Genomic DNA, 23,499 nt, shown 5'->3' with positions numbered 1-23,499 from the left:
GTGCTTACCTCATGTAATGATAACGACTACGGACACAACTACTAATCACAACAAGGGCTTTCGTGAGGGACCTTAACTGTCTGCCCCACAGGTCAAACCTCGCAAAGATCTCGGTATGGCTTCGTTTTGATCGCAATTCACTCGTTCTTCGCTTATGAGTTTTCGGTCACTCAGTCTTCATACCCCATTCCAAGTAAGTAGATATCCACATTAAAGTAAGCCAACCAGCTTTCTACAGGTTTCTCCATCGTGAATTTGATGAGTATACAGTGTTGGTAGGGATATGCTGATGGCGCCGATGACTCGTTATTAAACATAGGAGTAAAGATGAGAATTGTCTGCTTCCAGAGGTCTACCAAATGACTACTGTTGCTTGATGTTTGCCTCAGAGGACGGGCCCATCTTCTATGCATATCGGTTCGTTGGCATCAATTCCGACGAATAGCGCCTGCTTCCTTTGTTTCCTTTGTATCATGGACATCAACGTAGAAGTCCTTGTTACAGTCTTCAGCAATTTCTATACACGCGTAAGCACTTACGAATCGCATAAGTTTGAGTTTTCTGTGAGCTCGCAGTCGTACAAATGCGTATCTTGACGGCGCTGAGCCTAATTCCTAACTATGTAGGTTGTTGTAGTCGTTCCTCACAGCTATCGCGCTTCTTCCTGCTTTTTTCCATCACTGTGTGGCCTGTGGCAGAAGGCTGGACGACAGCACACTTCCGCAATGCTTTAGAGTAACAGTGCTGCTCTTTCGCTCCCAAGGTGTACACCCAAATGCCTGATTGCGAGTAGTGGAAACATGGCTACTGCGTGCAGGCAACAGCCTGGCTTGTACGCGGCCCAACAGACACCACTTTGTGAGATATAAACATCTTTGCAAATATACGGAAGCACTAAACCTCCGGATAGCAGGAACATTCTTTCTGCAACCCACTACCATAGACCAAGTTTCGAAATAATACATATTTATAAATGTGTCACCTCTTCTAGAAGAAAACTCGTTCTTCCTTTGCAAAAATAATCTCCAAATTGATCATTCCAAGGTTAAACACACGTTTCGGAGTACTACCGGAAGAGATGTACGTGTCCGGTATGTAGAACTTCACTTTGCGTTGTCCAGGCTAAATTTCCTCTTTTTAAAAACCGTAAACCTTCTATTCATATCCACAGTTGAATACTTCTACAACAACAGCAAATTTCTCACCAAGATCCCATCATCACAGTCGTGATACACCTTGACCACCGGATCAATGTTTGTTAGCTCTCGTTCGGAGCCCTAAACACCTGTTATTTCAACAGCAGATAAGTTTCGAATGTTCATGGATCCACTTAAAAACTGCGAAGAGATCGAATTTTGAACCGCAGGTCCAACCCGTTTTTTGAATGGGTGCTTCAAAATACCTTTAAGAAGAATGCGCCACCTTCATCTGTGTATGCTTCATCGAGAACATCGTCTGGATCGGGTCCTGGAAGGGAATCGATTTTCTCGGCCACAGTTAGTGTTCTACCTAGGGACCCCACGAGCATAAACAAGATTCCAGATTTGTCACATCGGAACAGAGTTTTTCGTCCTAAGAAGAGCATTCGAAGAAACTCTCGATGTTGCCTTTTGGAATCAGAACCTCCAATTCCAGAATTTGCGGGAGTTGTGTTGTGCATTTTTCACCCTATTACTGAAAGCTACCTACTGAATCTTGCCTGTTAGGGTCAAAACTCTATCATCGAAAATTCCTTCGAAAAGAGAATTCATAGTTAGTTGTTATGCTGTTCACTGACGTACCGTCGTCCTCATCCCATAGCTTCACTTTTACTCCCGCTGCTGGTCGATCTCCACACATCAGTCTGCCAGATACGGCCACGGATTGCTGTCTTATTGATGAGCTGCATATAGCAAGAGCAAATATGATAAGCAACCTCATCTGAAAAAATTGCTCATCGTAAATCCACTCTGCATATTAATTAACTCCAGTGCACTACAATGTAGTGCACTGGAGTTATGTAAAATACAGAGTGAATTTCAGACGCTTTCCATAGGTTAATTCTTGCAACATTGAAATGCTATCGTTTCTTTCAAGTTCCAGCTGTTCAGTAGAATATGGATAAGCATAGCCGAAATGAGCCCGTGCATTAACAGAAACATAACACAGCGTACCTGATACATGCGAACAGGTGATCGGCAGTTAGAATGCTTCTGACTGAGCTGTACTTTATCATGTTGACCGAGAGCGTCCACCCATTACACACTTCCATGAACTGTGAATGCATGCTTTAGTTCTTCTCTACTGATTGATTGATGCCATATGTTCGATACTGATCACGTCTAAGCCGATTCATTTCTTTAGATTTTCAGGCCAGACATTTTGAAGTCTCCTAAATTGCAGGCGTTTTTGGTATAAGGAAAATGAAATTGATGTTGTTGTCCCCCTGAGAACTGCGGATCATTGAAGAAGGTGTGGGTTATCCGCGTGGAATAATCCACTGAATAAGGATGAAGTTGCGAATATCTCATTCTGGAGACGCAAACTCAATCATCGAAACGAGTTTCATAGAATTTATTTGTTTCGCTGTTGCACAATTGAAGTACAACGTCTTAACTCACTACTGCTGCGGGGTCGAGGTAGCGATAGGCCCCTCCACCATCAACCGCCTCCACCTTCTTGAGTGCGTCAGGTGACTGAAGTCGCTTTCTAAATATAGATGCTTTATATAACGTTGTCCACTTAAGAAAAAAAGGAACGGGTAGTTCTCTCTTATCATTCGGTTCTTTCAAGCGGCATATGTCAAAAATCGTCATTACTGATGAAGTTTCAGGAAGTTTACACTAGATAGGTTCTACATCATGTCAGCATCTGGCTAACTTTTGATAATTTTAGTGTTTCATGAGTTTTTGAGTGTATTTCAGAATGTCTATCTGAGATATTCTTAGGTTTTTGGAAAGAACCGTTAACAGACGCTATTCACGCAACCACTCAGAACTGGAACAGTCATGTCCGAATCAGCTTTTCATTGCTGTTAACTACTCAGTTGCAAAAGAATACGAATACGATAATGGAGAGGTGCAGGAGGAAGTCACACGAATACGAGAGGTACAACAACGAGAAAGCGTCACTTTGGGGATCCACGACTTCACTGGTGAGACATTTTTTGACGCCAGGTCTTCGTCAAAATATTCAAAAGTGCTGAAATCTTAACTGGAACCTTGTGGTGATGTGAAGAAGAACAGATTTGGAACAGATAAACTTTTCCTACTTTTGTGACAAAGTACGAAATATGATGTACCACACAGGACTGCGTTGCAGTTCGTTTACCACTCGCATTGCAGAATTTTCAAGTAGAATGAATTTTGCAAGGAATTTCTGCATGTGGTTGGTTTCGTGCAGCTATCTTTTAGTGTACGATGCAAGATAATTTGTGAATTTGTGTCTTATTGTGCATGGACACTGCTGGTTAAGTGGGTAAGGTAAGAAACAGTTCACAACAGCTTAAGTAACAGTCATCTGGTGAAGAAGCTTCGTCAGGTCCCGCAGCTTCATCCTAATTACTAATTAATAGGTCGTGGTGATTTTAGTGATTCGTCAAATTTCGAATCTTTTTCCCTTCTCAGAAGTTGAACTTTTTCTCGAAATCGTGATTGTCTGCTAGTGAAACAAATCACGACCTGCTGCCAATTTTGTTCAGTTGCGACGTGTCTGCTGCAAAACACTTTTTTCCTCTGTTTTATATTCGTTCTTTCTTCTAGCCGGCCCTCTTCAGATGCGAACTGCGCCCATTCTCTGAGAATATTTAATGCTGACCATGGGTTTCTGCACGCATTGTATGTTGGTACGGTGTAGCACATTTATTTTATACATTTTCAAAGTTCATTCATTGAAATAATCATCCTGTTCATGAAAACGACACAGTAATACTTCGAAGAGAGCTAACTCAGATCAAGTCTCGTTCTTCTTTCGGGAAAACTGTTTCCAGATTGAGAGTGCCGATATTGAAAATGCGTTTGGGTAGCCCTCCAGGAGATATATATGAGTTTGGAATGCGGAACTTCACCTTTCGTTGCCCCGGCTAAACATACTATCTCTAGAAGAAGGTAAAAAAAAACGAAAGGAAATGTAACATAAGATGTAATCAACACTACCTTAAGACCATCATCGCAGTCGTGGTACACTTTGAACACTGGATCAATGGTGGTGAGTTCGCGTTCCGAGCCCTTACAATACTCGTTTCAGTTGAAAAGAGATGAATATTTCTTTTTTAAAGGCATCACCCCACAAATCTGAAGTGGTACGGATTTCAGATGGAGTACTCGTATACGGGACCGTAGATTATGGAGAGAGGGGTGATCTCGTCCATTTCTTCCTAACTGCCGCAAAAAACGGCCCGGACGATGCAGTTTCCGCACTATTTTCTACGAGGAGTTCGATTGGAGCGCGCCAGCTTTGTGCACGCCCCGCATCTTCCGGGCCATTTTTTACGGCAATTAGGAAGAAGTGGACGGAATTCCCCCTCCCCCCCCCACCTCTCCATAATCTACGATCCCGTGTACGAATACTCCACCTGAAATCCGTACCACCTCAGATTCGTGGGGTGATGCCTTTAAGGTGCAGGAGATTTGCTTCACATTTTCTCCAACGGCGAGTATTACAAAATCACCCAGTTCTATCAAATCTTTATCCGAAAAAGTATTGCGATTTTCGATTGCTGCAAACTAGTACAACACACCTTCAGGGTGAATTTTCCATTTGCGTCGGTGTATCCCTCGTCTAGAAGGTCATCAGGATCTATTCCTAAACGCATAGTTACAGTGGATGGGTTTCATAGAGCGAGCGCGATGAGTATTCAAAAGCGTGGCAAAATTACGATGCAGTACGTGCGCAGGAGGGAAAGAGCGTGCTTTGCTACAAACGCGTTCGCGCTTACCCGACTGAACACATTCGGCGTTGACAGCATTAAGTGCCTCAAGGGTGAACGGGAATTGATTAAAGTTCGCTGAAAACCTTACCGTCGTCCTCATCCCACAGTTTAACGGTCACCCCAGCTGCTGGCTTATTCCCGCACATCAGTTGACCAGTAACACCCACAGCCTGCTGCCGCATTGCCGAGGCAAGTCCGACCATAGCCAACAGCAGGACGATGTCCCTCATATCTGAAGCGCTTTCACGATAGAATTGCACCGGAGAACGAGAATTGGAAGTCTACCAGAAACTGCCACAAATCTGTGAGCCGAGTGCGTAACGAACGAGTTCACGAACACAATTTCACTATAGGATTATTCCAGTGTCCATTATATTTGGAAGAAATCCAAAGAAAGGATTTCCTCCCTTGTTCTCATATTTTTAGAATCTATGTTATGTTTTGAAGTGATGGGAAGAGGATGTAGCTTTTCGATTTCGTTTATTTTTTCGGTTTTTTAGGATCTGGAACATAATCAAAGGTTCACGTTATTCAAAATCAGGAAAAAAATTATTTGAAACAGAACAGATAAAAGTAGATAGATAAGAGAGCAAAAAACTAGTCGAAATCAAACGGAATTTAAGAAGGGACTAAACTATGTATGTGGTAGAAAAGTCAAAAATCGAAATGAAGAGCCCATTTCAAAGACAGGAAAGTGGTAGGTGATAAAAGATTTCGTCTTATCTTTTGCGGAAAAAACTACTTTCGCTAATGGGCATTTTCTCTACCGTGACGACAACAAATATGGTCTACGAGAATTTTGAGAATGAAATGCAGAAAACGTGTACTCTGTATGTAATTGTGGAGGTTTTCTGTTGTAGGAGCTGGTAAGATGATTCATGTCGAGCCAATATGATCCTTAAAACGGAGGGATTTAATAACTCTGATTATTTCGTAGTGTCTTATAGTTTCGAAGTACCATTTCAATTTCATGGACTATGTCGCAAATTAAGTTGAGTGATATGACATGGTTGAGTGGTTGCGCACCCAGGACGCTTGCTCGAAGACCTCCCTCCATGCAATTTTCATGTGACAAGGCAGAGGCGAATGAAAAGTATTCGCTCAACTCTAATTTATTTGTACTGTAACTTGATGGTGAACAGTTTGCCAGGAAATGGAGCAAGGACCTGGCAGTATCTGCTGTATACAAAATATGGATAATGGTAAATTCCGACATGCAATCGTTACTTAGTATCGAACGTTATTCCCAGCCTTCATTCTTCCGCGTTTGGGTGTCAGATGGTGAATTAGACGGCGAAGGAATGAGTGACTTGGAAAAGTTGAGAGCGAAGAACTTCACATGAAGGAGTGAAGAGTTCACTGTATCTCAACCATTTTGTTCTATTTGTACTCTCTCCCTCTCCATCAAAAAACATAAATTCACTAAAAATTGTTCGCAGGAATTTGGCGAGCGACGAGAATATTTAAGACACATACATAGTTGTTAACTGATCAGTTCTCAGATGAAAACGGCAGAAAATGGAAAAACGTAGTTCGCAAACAGTAGTCCTTCTCAGCTGCTCTTATTGTTTGTGACCCACAAAACAGCTGTTGAGTTCTGTCCTAGGGATAGTAAAAATGATCTGAGGATTGAATGAAAAATCCATCACAAATAAGCGAGTCATAAAAAATAGGTAAATAAGTAAGTGAGAGCTAGTTAGATGAGCGTATGAGGGTTTTGAAAAGTACATTACCAAGTATGCTGTGGTGTATGTTTAGATCATTATGTGTCATTTAAAACGTCAACTCATTGGGATGGTCAAAGAGCAAATATGATGAACTTTTGTTGGGGGGCAGGATTATTCAACAAACTTCTGAAATGGAGCATGTGAAGGTCGCTAGCATTTCCAAACATTTGATCAGCTACTTGCTGGCGTGCTGTGGAACACAAGGAAAGCAATTTTTCATTTTTTGCAAGTAGCAGCTGTGTTAAGTACGAATGTTTATCTGAATCACATGTTCACCATAAAAACATACATACGCTCAAAGCTAGAAACTGACAGTTGGCCTGCGTAACGCATAACAAGAAAGAGATTATCTGAAGCTGTACTAGTACACTGAGGAACTACACCAATGCCGTTTTGGAATCAAGTTACAGAAGATCGCGCTCTTCTTTAGGGAATATTGTCTCCAGATTGAGGACGCCAATATCAAAGACTCTCTTCGCTACTCCTCCCGAAGAAATGTAGGAGTCAGGAATGCGGAACTTGACTTTTCGTTGACCGGGCTAAATGAAAAGAATTGCAGCCTTTGAAGAAAATGGACTAATTATCACAATGGTTTTCTTACATAGAATGGGCCTTTAAAGGCATCACCCCACAAATCTGAGGTGGTACGGATTTCAGGTGGAGTATTCGTATACGGGATGGCAGATTATGGAGGGAAGGGTGATTCCGTCCATTTCTTCCTAAGTGCGGTAAAAAACGGCCCGGAAGACACGGCTTCGAGCGTTCCGGCGTATTATTTTTACAAGGAGTTCGATTGGAGCGCGCCAGCCTTGTGCGCGCGCCACATCCTCCGGGAATAAGAATACTCCACCTGAAATTTGTACCGCCTCAGATTCGTGGAGTGATGCCTTTAATATATGGAAGCGTTCATACAGTACACGGACCAAGCCAAAAATAGCTTCATTTATGTCCAAAAAGTTTTTCGTCTCACCTTGATGCCATCATCACAGTCATGGTAAACTTTGAAGACCGGATCAATGTTCGTCAACTCTCTTTCGGAACCCTTAACAAAAAAGATTGATTCAATTCCTTGCTGATTGTAGATACGTCATTTTCATTTGTTTATTTTACTTAAATTAAGCCATAGATACTTATGTTAGGCTGGTTCATCTCGGGGTATTCACTGAAATTCTATTGCACTTCGCCTTAGTGAACCACACCCCTTTGATCGAGATGGCACCGCAATTTTCTATCCTAAATGAATGCGCATGCAGGTGACGTAATAAGGAACTCTTTTCACATTTTGCACACAAAAAAGCTCCCCAACAAAAGAAATTCTTCTTTCTGGTGACTAGAAATTCTGTGTGAAATGAGCCAAAAAGGAGCACAAATAAACATTACCTTGAGATGGAAAGCGCCATTGGAATCCGTGTATCCTTCATCCAGCACATCGTCTGGGTCAGGTCCTAAACAGTTATCAACTATTGCTGTAGTACGATTTCCGTGCTTGGTTTTCCCCTGAGGTACTGAAGTTGTAACGGAGGTGTTACTATCCCAAAGAGTACGAACCTAATGAAACCTCAACTTCTTCAACTTATATGTTATATTATTTTTAAATTACCCATTACTTACTACTTATATTATTTCGTTTTTATTTTGTGTCTATTTTTTATTTTAGTAATTTTGTGCACAGCATTTCGAGGTAAGTATGCTCATCCCATGCAATGCCCTTTATAAATTGAGCAATCACAAAAAATGAGTTGGTTTTAGTAAATACCTATATGTGTTAAAGAATAAATTATCAAGGAAAAAGAAATTAAGGAAAAAGTGTATCATTGGTTAGAAAAGGCATTGGAATTTTCTTTGGCAAAATTTTGGATTAACGTGAACTTTGTATCCAAATCCTTGGCAATGGTTTAAATACACTATTTTTGTGTTGCAATTGTTTGTCAAAAAGTGACATCGCGTTTTTTGACAACACTAACCGTCATCCTCATCCCACAGTTTGACTTTTACTCCGGCAGCTGGTTGATTTCCACACATTAGCTTTCCGGAAACAGCCACAGCCTGTTGCCGCATCGCCAACGTGCAACCGAACAAAGCGACAACAACGATGTATCTCATCGCTGAAGAAAATGCTATAGACTGAAGCGTATTTGATCAAGCGAAGAATCGGACCAAAAAGAAGCTATTCGAAAACAATGATCGGTTGGAAATAAAAAAAGAAGCTCTGCATATTTTTCCAGAGGAGACCTCCAGATAATGACTAAAGAAAAAAGAACATCTTGGAACTATTTGTTAATTTTTTGTCATCGCACAGATCCTCTTCTTCAGTTTTGCTCCGTGAAAGTGGTACTCTGATAAATTAGAAGAAGACTTTAACATTACTTCTTTGCTTAAATGTGATATCAGAGACTCCTGTGACAATTTCTGCAATTCATAAAAGTATTATTAGAGAGGAAAGAGATGGTGCTATACACAAGAAACGAAGGAGAAGGAAATGCGAGCGAAACACCACTGATTAGATAATGCTGTCAAGAAACTGGTAGTTAACAGCAAATATGATACAGAAGGCGATAAGCCTTCCCCTTAAATCCGTATTACTAGTTACAAACAACCTCTTCAACTTCTGACCTTTCTAACTGATAGGAGCCGAATCAGAAGAAAGCCTTTCAAATCGTATGCCAATAGTTTTCGTACACTTTACAGCTGTAGGTCCAATTCACGCGATCTTCTCATTTTCAACGATTTTCTTTTCACATTCTTCAGCACCAACGCAAACCAGATTCGTACCTTCTTTCAATAATATCTCCTGTATTTTGCAATTATACATTAACCAATGCTGAGAACTGAGAAGTTAGAATCTCTACCAGAACCTTTGTAAAATAAAAACTATAGACCCTGCGTAGCCATGCATAGATGAACTATTAGAAAATTCGTATTATAATTCACTAACTAAAAAATTAATTTGCTACGATTCACAAAAAAAAACTGTTGGAGTTGGTTCAGAAAGAACATTTTTAAAATTTCCCTCTTCCTCCTCACTGTCATAACTCTCAGTGTAACACATGAAAGTAAGAGAGTGTTTGAAAATTTGCAATGTAGCTTTTCCACTGCTGCAGTTTACTGGTATTCAGATTCATCCTGCTAAAGAGGCCAACTTGATGAATGAACTGAGGAAGATGATGAATGAAGGGATTTCCAGCTACAAGTGAATAACTAAAACGCTCAGGAAAAGTTTTGAAAAGTGTGCTCGATTAGTTAAAATGTGGACATGCGTATGGAATGAGTTCTGCAGTAGGACCCGACGAAATAATGATGGTTGCGCAACCTCGACCACAATCTGGTTTGTCTCCTGATAAATGCATGCTCCATACACATACGTATACGGCAGTCAGAAGAGCGATCAAAGAGGCAATTTCTGATTTGGAAAACTTAAGTAAATTTGGTGGTAGCTAGCAGTGGAAAGGTGAAACAAATGCGTCAAAGCTGCTCATGTTTTTTTTCGCGAATGCAACAGTTGTGCAAGTGGAAAACATATTAATTTTCGTTCGTGGGGAGACAAACGGCGATACCAGTCGCAGAACTATAATGCCTGGAAACGCAAGCTAAAAAGATTCCAATATTCTATTGTTGGGTGAACTGAAACGACTATAGAACTCAGTAGCGGGAGACTCAGTTGAAGACTGCGTATCACGAAATTACTGATGTGGCGGGAATCCTTGCACCTGTAGGATTGTACCTGTAGGGGGTAGGGGCACAAATATCGAATAAAGAGATCACCTTGGAGTCCATCCCTTCGCAAATCCAGAACAGCGCAGGCAGTGATTGCGTCTCCAAGTTATTACGCGGTAGAACGCGAGTAGCTCCCTAGGGCGTCCAACATCTGCGCCAAACAAGCGGCAGAAACAGCCTTACCTGTGTAATCACAGAGATGATACGGACTGCCCGTTTCGGTATATATTTTATCCGTTTCGGTAAGGTTGATTGGGCAGAGGTCTCTTCCAACGCTTGAGGATTGGGGGAGCGATCTCTGCCGCCGCCTACTCCTGTAGGGATTCCGACATAGACGTAGATTCCTACATTTCGCGATGCACTGCTTTTAACATATTAAGGGGCAGTACAGCTCGCTTACTATAAGAGGCCCAAAATAAAACCATGGTTCGATAACCCAGGGAAATTAGAAGGCACGTCATCACCGTTGCGTTAAAAAGCAGGGTCCAAAATAAACCTTAGGACAAACGGCTCATTCTCAAGTGCCATTGAAGAACGGCTCTCGCCCGGCTTAGAGTTTTATTGATAGCTGAGCTCTAACTGTCAATCTATACATTTCGATGCTTTTTAAGAATGATCCATGATCCTGGGTGTACATAGAACAAACGGTGTAACAACAATAGTCGAAGGATGGAAATAAAACTAAAGAGAACGAAGCTTCCCTCCCACTTCTCTTCCCTTTCTACTCATCAGGTATGCCTTGCATTCAATCAGTCCTCCACCTCATGTTGAATTAGCCCAGCGACTTCGACAGATATGATGCAAAATATTTTCATCTACCGCCCTTACAGAGTGTGCGGCTGGCAAATAGTAGGTAGCTAGCGGTAAACAAAAAGTGAGGTAATCAGAACGATTTTGCAGGAAGGTTTTCGCAGCAATAATTTAGAGTGCTCAGCGAAAAGGAGCAATTTCTGTTAATATTCGTTTTGAAGGAATTGCGGAAGTAAGCGCTCGAAACTCACTGCTTTTCATCTGTCATCTTACCATCGCGGGTGAAACAGTTGCCGTAATATAGAAGAGTTACACTGTAATGATGATGTCCTGTCGTCCATTCTGAATTCTGGGAATTTGCCGTCACGTGGTCTCTTCTTACGCAAAGCGGTCATCAAACAGGGACCCACTGAACCCAAGCCTTAGACTTGATGATGAGATTCAAATCCCAGAATTTGTGGTTGCACTAGTCCGTTTGACTCAACACATAAAGCTCTGTTAAATATGTTTCGGAGAAAAATCCACCTGCCAATTATTACAATTCAGTAGCGAGATTTGATTCACAAGGAGGGAAATGATAAGGTAACTATTCTACGACCAACAATTCTGTTCGCCGAAAATTGCTTTCTGAACAATTATTATTCGTGACTTGCTTTTTGTAGGAGCTCTACGTACCAGATCGAAAAAGAGTCGGACAATCTTTAGGTACCAAAAGCCCAAGTAGGGGAAAACGATTATATGGAAGCCAAATGGGACGATAGAGAGATTTTCTTACTATATGCCAATGATTTTGCAGCAAACTCAGCATGATTTAAATAATATCTCAATATAGTTCACTCTCTTGCTCTTTGGATTTAGCTTAAACAATTTCAAGGGTCCTGGATTCTAGTACACAAAATAAATCAAGAAACTATCGTGAACGATACAACGGAATTCTTTGAGCAAATACGCAAATTTCGCGGAACTAGATCCGCGTGAACTCTGAGAAACGATGGAATCCTTTTTCAAAGTATTGATAGACCTTAAGCCTCTCGCACTGCAGTAAAAACAAAATGTGATCGCAAAGGTAGACTTCGATTTCTTTTTTTTAACTCTCGCAGGCTTCTTGGAAATTCCTAGTAGACTAACTCACCTGTGAAGGTGGTTTATTAGTAAAAGATGAGAAGTAATAGAACTCCTTCAGAGTTCACGAGGACCTAGCTAATTTCATCGCATAGATTGCATCATAAAATTGGATGCGAGCGTGATAAATGAAAGGATGAACGAGGAATGGGAACTCATTCAACATACGTTGGGATTCCTCGAATAATCAGAGTCTGGGAAAGAGAAAATATGTTGCCCTGCAGAGCCAACCCGTTCTTCTCTAATTTGTACATCTTATCAATATCCCTCCTTCACGCAACACATGCTTTCACAGAATCGCAGCAAACACAAGCACGTTGCGGTCTCTCGGTGTGCCACATGCGCGACACTTGTACGTTGTGGTACCAACACTCAGTTAATGACAAATATGTTCAATCAGGCTGACAAAGTACGTCCGCGTTGAAGCGAGCACTTATAGTTACAGGCGCCCTTAGCATCAGACGATCAGAGCTCCGCTGCTCACCTTCGGTATGAAAGAATTAAGCTAGCTTAGTTGACCTCGACTGTACTGAATTTTTCCGTTCACGTTCTAGTTCACATAGACATTCGTTTTCGACCTCATATCTCCTATCTATTGGACTTCTGATTACTGCCAAAAAGCCGTCACTTCGGTCAGTCACTTTGCGTTCAAGTGATTTGCAGGAAAAAGAAGGAAATCTTCTCGAATTCATGATATTATTGAAATCGGCTGACTGCAGTGTGTCTGTTGATGACCTAAAGTAAGATTATTTCTGAATGGCCCAGTTGATTTGAGAAAAGGTACGACCTTCTCTATATCTCAAACCCTTTTCATATACCAGATCCTATGTCTGTTCATCACATTTGCTATCAATAGGGAGTTGAGAGATAATGTATCTTCTGGTTCTCTGATTGTGCGCAGGAGAAAAGAACCAACTGCCCTCTTAATAAGCTTCCACTTCTGCTCCTTACGAAATCACCACTACAACTTAGGTTAGATAAGCTCTTGAAAGATGTACAAATTAGAATTTCGAAAAAATGGGCCGAGTTTTGTCGTAGACGGGAAAACCTCGCGAGCACCAAAAATCGCCCTTTAGGTACTCCATCAGAAGTTGTGTTTTGAGGCGTCAACGTTGATCAACGTGTTTTTGTTTGCTCGTGTCAGTCTGCCAATGCCTGTCACCTCGATAAGGAACATCGACATTTCTCCTTTCGAACCCAATAGTTTTGGCTTGTTTGTGTCACATGCTTCTGATGAAACACTTTCCGTGTTCGAATACCTTTCAGGAATCCTAACATGCTTCGAATATTGACTCTGGTCGTGTTACTTGGCATTTGCCACGCAATGCGAGATCAGTCGATAGCAATTCGAGGAAAACTTATTTGTGGAGCAAAACCTGCCTCTAATGTTAGAGTGAAATTATGGGAAGAGGATACTGGTGAGCGACACCTAATAGGAGAAAAATCCATCCAATAACAAGAATAATATTCGCTTTCTCGTTGGCTTCCATTTTTCTAAGTTATGAAATTAATAAAATTGGAAGATAAAGGAAATTAAGAAAAACCACTAATACAATAGTTCATTGCTTTCAGGACCAGATCCCGATGACCTTCTTGACTCTGGTTACACAGATGGCAACGGCGAGTTCCGTCTCAGTGGTGGAACCGCTGAGTTGACTCCAATTGACCCGGTATTTAAGGTCTACCACGACTGTGATGATGGAATCAAGGTAGGCCCATCTATCCCTTCAGAGTTTCAAAAGTCAGAAGTGCATTATGTGGTATACGATGCACATTCTAAATATGACTAAATCGTTTTGTCACATATTCTTTCGCAAATGTGTCTATTATGGAACTTTTTGTAAGGTAACTTCCCATGTTTGCAGATAACAGAACAATATTGACTTCAGAGAACTGTTCGACCAGAACCACCCAAAACGATCATCGCAGCAGTAGCCAGTTTGCGGTTTTCAATATGGAACCCAAAAAAACCACACAAAAAACTATCCAGCTGAACTGGCATCTGTAAAAACTAGGTCATTGCTGCACTTAAAATTGTATTTCCTTAAAATAGGCAAAGTTGAACTGATTTATAACATTCTCCCTGTCAGCTTAAAATCGTGGGAAACGAAGAAATAAAAAGCCTACAGCTCTTTTCAAATGTTTGGCACATTAACTACGGTAATTCGAAAAAAATGCGGATCCACCCGATTTTTTTTTCGTGTTTTCGGTAACTCGATTCATTTTCCCCTCAAAGCGTGATTTTGCTCCACCATAATCCGCTGTAGGTCCCCAATTTAATGGATTTATTGCACTGTTGTTGTTCACTGCGCAAATATTTTTCTAAACCTCATAGTCTCAAAACCCGGTAAGGAAGAACAAACGGTGATCAGGGCACACCAGTTTGCATCTAGCTGGTGAGCTTAGCGTATGGTATTTGACCAACAAAAAATATGCAGAGGCTATCGTGTTGAACATCCTCGAGAGTTTTTGTAAAATGACCAAAAAATTACCAACAGAGTCCCAATTCTCTATCTTTGTTGGAAGTTTTCCAGAAAAAAATTCCAACGTGCATCATCTGTCATCCATGCTCGAAATGTAAATATATAAACGTACTTGTCATCGACTGCTCTAATTTTCTGAACTCGATTTATCGATTACTCTAGGGGCACCCGCTTTTCATGATCACATGCTATAGCAGCTGCAATAAAACTTGTAGAGCTACCCGAGTCGTACCTTCGCTTTGAACGTTGTTTTGTAAGGTTGAACTGCTGGTCGCTGGCAAGTAAACTCCAACAAGCCGCTCTGTCCAGATTGCTGCGGCATCTGTATGCACCGTCCAATGCACTGCAGGAAACACATAATAATCATCAGCATCGATAATTACAACAATATGCTGATGAAAAGAAAGTAGGAGGCTGCGCAATAGCTGTGAGGAACGACTACAACCTGATGGAAGAGTAAGGGTAATCGTCGTCAAAACGCGATTTGGTACGATTGTGAGATCGCAGAGGAATTAACGTATGGATTGTAAGTGCTTACGCACATATGGAAGCCGAGGAAGATCATAACAAGGGCGCTTTTTATGGTGAAGTCAACGCGTTGATGTCCGGCATACCTAGCCAGCTGGCAGTAATCGTCGAAATTGATGCAGATGCAGAGATGGGCCCTGAACAAGGATACGATGTACTGGAAAATGGTACTATACCACGAAGCAAATATAGGACAAACGAATACGTCTGGTAGGCGTTTGTGAGCAGCTCACCATTGCTGTCACGTTTAAAAGTAATCATCGATGTCATCAGCTTACATGGCAGAGGACAATCCAGTTAACGCCAAAACTGCAGCGAAAGCGGAAAACACGGACTCTTAAGCTTCAGCTCGATAATGTTCTGAGATCCATTTTCAGACACCCGAAAACCTAGAGCTGTTTGGGACATTCGACTCCGATCAGTTCAACATCAACCGAAGCTCGACTTGGTAGGTCTTAAAGACGATGAATACAGAAAGAAGTTCCGCCAATGTGTGTCAAAATACGGACCGCGAAGTGAGTGCATGATGCTGACTCTTTCACTAAATGTATTCAGAATGCTGCAAGGAAAACGTTTGCGGTTTTGAAACCAAGAAAGAAATTTGAGCTTTCATCTGCGGAGACAGGACCCACGTTCAATTATGTATGTGTAGCCCGCACTACTTTGACTTCAGCCAGGCGAAGCGTCTGAGAATGAATTTGCGCCGCCAGTTGAGGCGTGATTGTGGGAACGAACGCATTTTAAGAGCGAAATAGTTTTGAAAATTAGTGTGAGGACAAGAACCCGAGAGAAACCTAAGTGTGCTAAGCGAGTATAGCAAAAAGAAAAGGTGTTTGCTTGCCCTCAACACTGCCAACGAAGTCGCCAATGTCTTGCTGAATTGACGAATGCCATCAGTCTCTGAACTCCGGCATGTGCAACGACCAATGTACAGCCTGGTTGGTGAGGAACCACGATCGAGCCGTAAGTTCGGGTCTGTGTATCAAGGTTAACTGCAGCCTGCGGCCTGCACTCCGCCCTGATAAGTCTCGTCGAGACCGTGAACGGAATTAGGGTGGACGGACAACCATGTGGACTTGTGAACGAGTTGTAGCATTTTGAAGTGTATGCTGAAAAACGACGGCAACTAATAGAAATGTTTTCAGCAAAGATACGCTAGTTCTGCATTCAACCCTTTAACGAAATCTCAGCATGCACCTCAAATAACAAGAACTCGTCCACAAGTCGCATGGTTGTTCGTTCACCCTAATTCCTGACGAAGATCTCTACATCTGCTTACATTTATGAAGGCGGCGTCGTATAAATCTTTAACGAAGTGTCATCGCACATCGCCAACGAATTCTAGCTAGGAATCTACCCATTCACATTTTACCCCTTCATAATGTACCGGTTGGAGACTTGTGCAGTGCTGTCGATGGTGATGAAGAAGCTTGACTGCATGGAGAGAACACTGTTTAGACGACTGTTAGGCTATTCTTGACCTGTGGTTTGCCATGACAAAGAACTTTACTCGGAAGTGGATATGATGTGCCGGAGAATGACACAGAAAACATCAACATCTTTCCTGGCCTTCTGAAGCAGCCATAGAGAACCATACTCGATTCTTTGGTCACGTAATGCGATCATCTGATCGTCCTGTCTGAGAATGCTTCAGATCCAAAATGGAAGAAGCCTTTTGGTCATGAAAGAGAGTTCTGGACGAGGTGGTAAAGGGAGATTTTGGATATTTGGCGTTGACAGGCAGTTCAATCGAAGCGTAAATTATCGCCGATAATGGAATAGAGACGGATGGATAGATTCTTTGCGAGCCTAGCTGAGAGGATTTGCTTAAATGTATTTTGTACGACATAACCCGACGATGATGTGAATAGCCTAGTTAGGACCTAAACTCCGTCCACCGTTTTAATCAAACTCGCGAATACGCGAGATATCACCTCAGTCCATCACCACAAATCCAGGAAAATGCATGTTTAGTAAATCTTGTGCTTTCTTTCTTTCTTCAACGATGCAGCTCCAATTGCTCCTAACTTGCAGACTCTTCGTAATTTCACTCTGGTTACTATGTGGCTGGGACCTGTAAAAAGTCCAAGGAAGAGTTCAGCGAATGGCTTGCTAATCGTGGATTACTATGGAACCTATAACGTTTCGTGGATTTCTATGACCCATCTGTGGGAATTCCTGTAAGGTCTCGAAACAGGCGAAAGCGAGCGCTGAAGATGCGCTAGAAAATCGAATGCTACAAACCAAGGTGTTAGGTAATGATTCCAAATAACGCAATTGCTAGACCCAGGAAACCCTGCCTAATGGATCAGAACTCAAGAAACCTGCTTATCTAGCCATTAAAAAATAAATAGCTTCAGATCTTGCTTCACTTCAGCTTGGAGTAGTTCGATGTTGACAAAGGCATGTCTAGCCTATACAGCGACTTGCAGAGTGTTTCTTTTCTCCCAGACAAGTCTGGTACCAGTTTATTGGTCCCTGAGGGACAAAAGGCGCCACAGCGATTTCGAATTGGATCGATCGTACACTCACAACAGAACCTCTTCGTGACTGCGCCACACCGCGCCCTGATTAATCCCTAATATTAAAGATGGCTACGGAGGTGTTTAAGGACATCGAGCGAGTGCAGAAGCTGCGCAAACCCAGTGGTTCGATTGCAAATTTAATGCCTACTCTAGACAACTATGACACCGGTGTTGGCGTTGTTTTCACATGAAGATTTTGGAAATGGTATCCTAATGGCACCATGTGGTGTTACTCTAGTAAGTGATGCTTCACCGTTAGAGTTCAAGAAGTAGCCAATATGACACTTTTTGCTTCTTTTGGGCCAACTCCCTTTTTCCATTAAGTTTGGTCAATAGTGAGTCATACTTGTGAACAACCCTTCTATCAATACCTACTAATGCAGCACATATACACATATAGAGAGACATGGAGAACATACTTCCAGAAATTCACTTGAACTCTCCTCTTTACTCAGAGACCTGGAGATCTCGTTTAGCTGCTCAGCTCAGCTAGCAGTTAATGCAGTGTGAATATACTGAGATCCTCTATATTAAGCCCGGAAAACGCAAGGTCAAGTTCTATCTACCTAAATCCTACATCACTTCAGGAAAGACACCGAAAAAGGAATTCGATATAGGTGGGTTTCTTTTCGCAGTATTTTAGACCTATGTGAAATAACAACGATCATAGGAGTGCTGAATCTCGAAACTATTTTTCCTAAGGAAGAACGGGAGCTGATAGTATCGAGAAGACGCAGGCAGAAGGAAGAAGAATCGGATGACTCAGGTTCGTGGGTGGAAACCTCACTCTAAAAAATTTTAAAAAAAAATCTCAAATTTATTTATGCATATATTACGCTTAGTGGCGTGCGTTGCAGGGGCAAACATACAACTAATACATGATGGAAGACAGGAAGAAAAAAATGCAATGAGCATTGATCAGTTCCGTCTTGGCCGATGTAACGTAGTACTTATGTCCCAGCTGGGGAGGTCCCAGTCAGTGGGCTAGACTTACGTAGGGAAGTTAAATATCTAAGAGCAGTTGAAGTGTCAACGTATAGCAGGGTTTAGGTGTTAGGGTCATGAGCCAGCAAGATGCCCTTCTTCGTCAATGTCGTAGTCGCAACACCGGCAGTTCGGTAAAAGGGCATAACGGCTCACAGCTCAGTCAGTGTGTAGAAATGGAAGCGCTAATATTTTAGGCTCGCTAATAAAATAAGTAGCATAGAAATTGCTGAAGTCATTTTTTTTTCAAACATAAAGCTTTAGAATAATAGCGTGCTTGTCTAATACCTCCTTATAAAGTATAAAGTGGGGAGAAAATTGTTTGATTTAAACGTATTGGTGGGCCAAAACAAGATCTAATTGCCAGAGCATTTTCTTATAAAACAAAACAATAAAACGGAAATATTATAGACTCAAAGCCATCACCCCACGAATCTGTGGTAGTCTGGGTTTTCTACGAGTTCGATTGGCGCGCGCCAGCCTTTTACATGCGCGGCATCTTCCGGGCCGTTTTTTACGGCAATTAAGAAGAAATGGACGGAATCATTTTCCTCCCCATGATCTACGACCCTGTATAGGCATAAACCACCTAAAACCCCCACCTCCCTAGATTCGTGGGGTGATACCTTTAGAAGGGCAGATAGGCAGTTGAATTTTGAGAAATATGTTCAGAAGATCTTCAAGACGAAGAGAAAAAGCAGTTAAACTTGGGATTGCGCTGGTTTGCACTCACAACAACCGCTATTTGTAGAAGCTCAGTTGAATTTTCCAATGAGAAATGCTGAAATCACGTAAAGTAGAACCGTTTACGTGGTCTCAAGATGAAGAAAACGGACACAATCAACTTGTCTCAGTCTGCTTTTGAAAGTTTTACTGTTTTCGTCAATAAGTCCGTACAGAGAAAGGAGGCAAACCCAATTCGACTGAAGAATTTTTGGAAACTTTTCTGCTCAAACCTTGCTAAATTATCGAAATCCTCATATTTTGAAGAATTGATGGACGTACTATTACACGAATAACCAATTCTATAAAAAACGAGTCTTGTGAGATTTTTTTGTGTCAATTTGTCAATTTTAGCTACGTATATATATATATATATATATATATATATATATTCCAGATTTTCAAGCAATGTTCTTAGTGAGGTAAAACGAATATTTTGCACAACAACGTCAAGATTATTGGATCATCGCAGCGAATATCTCCTATGAACGTAAACAGTCCTGTGTAAGCTTTCGTTAAGATACTATCAATGTGATCAGAAAACTTCAGCGAGGAACCAAACAGAACTCTTAAATCCTGTGTAGTTTTGCATTGTTTCAGTAAAGATCCATCAATCTCTTAAGTCACTCTTAAGTGAGGCCTCATTTGGATGCCTGCTTATAAGACAGTTTTTGATTACGGTTGAGTGCAGAAAGGGTGCATTTCTTAACGGTATTTACTACAGAGATAAGAGCAAACCTTACTCTTCATATATTCGCGGTGTGATGTTAAGTGGAGCTCTAAGGAAAGCTGGTAGATCTGCTGTATACTGCAGGAATAGGGGGACACGGGTTCCTCCCTGAAGTACTTCACCTTTATCCTGCAACTGTAATAATTGCAGCGTGAGCCACACTTGCAAAATACTCACAAAATGCTTTTGGTTCGTCGGAATCATGAATACGTGTGCTGCCAAATTCGTCAGAGATAAAACAACACATATTTCCGTATTTGAGTTTATTGTTTACATAGGAAAAGCAAAATCTGGAAAATGGTTTTTTTTTTTTTTGCCAGCACTCCTTCAGGGTTTGCATGAAACCTTTTTAATTGGTAATCAGGATCAAACGAAACCTTTTTTGTTTTGGATATCCGACAAAGGAGACATAAAGTTCATGAGTAACCGATTCTTCCGTAGTAGAAAATAGCAGTTATGTTGTGGATATCGGGAACTATGGTGTTCAGCGGGTTTCAGTGGAACAAATTTCGAAAACACATGATACATAACGCGCCAAAAAAAACGATGATTCATACTGATCAAATTGTCGATTATAATTGTCAATGTTAATCATAACCAAGGTGGTTATCGAGACCAATCTAGTCAACGTTGTGAAAATCAGTTAATGACAATACAGTCACTTCCTTCACTCAACAATTCCTTAGGAACCCTGAATTTCATCACTCTGTAATCACATGATGGAAAAAAGGATGAAACTGAACATGGGAAGAAAGAAGACAAACCACGAAAAACAGACAGACAAACAGAAAACAAGGCGACAAAGGTGTACGAGATCGAGAATAGAATTGGTTCCAAGATATGTTGAACTATGTAGGTCGCAGTTTTCGAAAAACTTTAAGAACTCAGAAGAGCTCTGCATTAAAAAAGGATAAAGTCACTGGCGTATCAGTCCACTTGGGATGCGCCAACGCGTTTTACTGGAATTCGTAATCGTTGAGGTCTTGAAACGCGTGTTGGCCAAGTCTGGTAAATTTATCGACGCCGGAGGGATGAAGGCCTTGGTTTGCACTAGGACGGTTTCAAACCCTCGAACGTGTGGCTACAACGGACCTCTACCGACTGCGCCACACTCGCCCTGCACAGGTGCAGGTAGCAGTTCGAGAAGCTATTCATCATCAATTATGGACGCGTTAGAAAGGCGATTTTCTACAATGAGCCGTAAATATTTAACAAATCAGTGGAAAGTTCGGAATCAGTATGTCAAGGTATAAGAATTCAGCTCTTAAATGCTACGTTGAATAGCATCAGCCAAGAAGAACACTTGGTAAAGGAACAATGCAGCTTATTCACTGGTTAAAATGTCCTTAGAACTTTTCAAAAATGTGAACTTTGGACTATTTTTTTTCAATTTGATCCTAAGGCTAGAATTCCGGGATCACCGTGAGCCAACTGGCACTGGGGTAGCGCCGCATCTTTAAATGTTGTAGTTGCTTGTCATTACGGCAAAACTGTCCCTCATTTTAGAGGAAACACGAAAAGTGCATAAGACGCCGAGCTCCTGGTCTTGTACAAATCGCTTGCTACGTAGCAAGGCGTGTGTTGTTGTTGTCGATGTTTTTTTTTCAGACTCGTTCGATTACTATTCGCGTGTGAGACAGAGGGAAGAAATGAGATTCGGAGAACATTGAAGCGAACGCAGCCCAGCGCCGTCAATGTGCGGAAATAATTTAACGGGAATCAGTGCTTTTAACTCCAAGGCTATTTTCCTTCTTTTCTCCTTTCTAACAAGCAAAAGTCATTTGAAAAGTGTGCATGCCATGCTTGTTGGCTACGCAGTTGTCGATACGTTCCTTATACAATTATGACTTACCCCAAGAACACATAATTTATTACGCAACAATCTCACCGCCCATGCATCACTGTTTCCATAAGTTGAACTTGTACACATATAATAATTGTTGGACACTCTTCTAGCTGATACTAAGGGCCTTTACTGGCTGCTACGCGTTTGAGTAGCAACTCATTTGTCGTTTGTCGGTAACCAATGAAGTATTCCTCGGTTGCATCTATGCATTTCACGTGAATTACATAAAGAGAGCTACAAATGAGTCAGCGAATTATTTCGTCACTCCATGGGTGCGATCCTAAGAACAGCTGTGGAAGATGTCAACGGGTGTGATAGCGGCACCATCGACCAATAGATCTTCCTACACAGAAATGATTATGAAACTATGTATGTGACTGTGTGATTTACTTGAGTGGATAAATGGATTGTGTGCTTTCGGCCTCTGACCAAAATTCTCCATTTTCCTTTCCACCCTTTCCAGATCTGTTCCTTTACCATTTAGAAGATTAAGCATCTAAAAAATTACCGTAAACGAGTTCGTTGGTGTTTAATGGGGCAATAGGACTTCTGCAAAATTGTCAACATTCTCAACAGGTCGGGTGGCTATTAGTTGGACTAGTTGAGTTGATTCCTATTTGTTGCCTTATCCTTAGCCTTTTCTTCTCCGAGACTCAGGCGGATATTACAGGCAAAATGCTGTTGGAAATGTTGATTTAGCTACAATGCGAAGTCACCTACTCAGTTTCTCAGAATGCGTGCTTCAATTACATGGGCGTGGCTTCAGCAATAATATAATGTAAAGGTGAATAGCTAGATCTAACCCGTTTTAATTAGCAGCTGGGATAAAAACTGGGTTTCTTCACTGGATTATTATTCTTTGCGTCATTATTTCATTAGATAGTGCAGAATCGGTTTCTTCACTCTACAAAAGAATCTAGAAATACTCCATCGTACTCCTTCTTGATTGGCTGGGGTTTTTCATAGTAAAATGGTTTTTTTTTTGGTGAAGTATATGTTCGAGAGTAGTTCTGCAAGAAAGACAGAACACGCTTTCAAACCATTTTTTTCCATCTGGATTAATGATATGGTCACTCTACATTCGAATTGTTTATTTCGAATGTTTCAATCAGCAAAGCACTGTTTTTGAAAATAGACTTTATACACTATTTATTCCACTGGATTGTGGTTCTCTGATTTCTTTATTGTGATGTGAAAACAGCACTGCTCACGATAAATAGTCCTCGCACTTCCAGAAGATGGGCGGTGAGAGATGAGTCCAAATCTTTCACTACAATTTTGAAAACTGTGCTAAGAAGATTTGGATTAGTTGTATTGGTATTGACACCAGAGTGTTGTCAATATTACTGTTTACTGGTATTTGCAAAGATCAGCCTTAGTTAATCCTGGAGAGCAAAGAAGGCAAGAAGAGACTTCTCAACTCTGTTCGGCACACATGCACATGTATATACAAGACAC

General features: G+C 41.3%; 4 protein-coding genes across 6 annotated transcripts; 1 reads left to right on the top strand and 3 right to left on the bottom strand.

Annotated features, from left to right (window-relative positions):
- Nucleotides 1-987: 987 nt before the first annotated feature.
- On the bottom strand, nt 988-2,162 carry RB195_014433 (uncharacterized protein; the record flags this gene model as incomplete). The annotated part of the gene is made up of 5 exons (XM_013450148.2): nt 988-1,122; nt 1,206-1,277; nt 1,403-1,467; nt 1,782-1,920; nt 2,154-2,162. 5 exons carry the CDS (start codon nt 2,160-2,162, stop codon nt 988-990), a joined length of 420 nt encoding a protein of 139 aa, XP_013305602.1.
- Nucleotides 2,163-3,925: 1,763 nt separating this feature from the next.
- RB195_014432 (uncharacterized protein) lies at nt 3,926-5,139 on the bottom strand (the record flags this gene model as incomplete). Its single annotated transcript, XM_013450149.1, has 4 exons — nt 3,926-4,060; nt 4,134-4,205; nt 4,718-4,782; nt 4,998-5,139. The coding sequence occupies 4 exons, from the start codon at nt 5,137-5,139 to the stop codon at nt 3,926-3,928; spliced, it is 414 nt and encodes a 137-aa protein (XP_013305603.1).
- A 1,901-nt stretch (nt 5,140-7,040) lies between these two features.
- On the bottom strand, nt 7,041-10,878 carry RB195_014431 (uncharacterized protein; the record flags this gene model as incomplete). 2 transcript variants are annotated; one of them, XM_064204698.1, is made up of 6 exons in its annotated part: nt 7,041-7,175; nt 7,607-7,678; nt 8,017-8,081; nt 8,601-8,741; nt 10,534-10,664; nt 10,847-10,878. In XM_064204698.1, 6 exons carry the CDS (start codon nt 10,876-10,878, stop codon nt 7,041-7,043), a joined length of 576 nt encoding a protein of 191 aa, XP_064060579.1. The 2 variants fall into 2 exon arrangements, with proteins under 2 accessions (XP_064060579.1, XP_013305604.1); XM_013450150.1 differs by lacking the exons at nt 10,534-10,664; nt 10,847-10,878 and having other exon boundaries at nt 8,601-8,739.
- Nucleotides 10,879-10,962: 84 nt separating this feature from the next.
- Nucleotides 10,963-21,865, top strand: RB195_014430 (uncharacterized protein; the record flags this gene model as incomplete). 2 transcript variants are annotated; one of them, XM_064204697.1, is made up of 7 exons in its annotated part: nt 10,963-10,979; nt 11,038-11,082; nt 13,489-13,640; nt 13,795-13,931; nt 18,294-18,375; nt 18,429-18,524; nt 21,804-21,865. In XM_064204697.1, 7 exons carry the CDS (start codon nt 10,963-10,965, stop codon nt 21,863-21,865), a joined length of 591 nt encoding a protein of 196 aa, XP_064060577.1. The 2 variants fall into 2 exon arrangements, with proteins under 2 accessions (XP_064060577.1, XP_064060578.1); XM_064204696.1 differs by lacking the exons at nt 10,963-10,979; nt 11,038-11,082 and having other exon boundaries at nt 13,499-13,640.
- Nucleotides 21,866-23,499: the final 1,634 nt, after the last annotated feature.

Source organism: Necator americanus, chromosome V (genome assembly GCF_031761385.1).
Source record: "Necator americanus strain Aroian chromosome V, whole genome shotgun sequence".
NCBI classification, from domain to species: Eukaryota; Metazoa; Nematoda; class Chromadorea; order Rhabditida; family Ancylostomatidae; genus Necator; species Necator americanus.
Note: the sequence above shows the minus strand (reverse complement) of the source record. Positions and strands in the feature narration are given on the sequence as shown.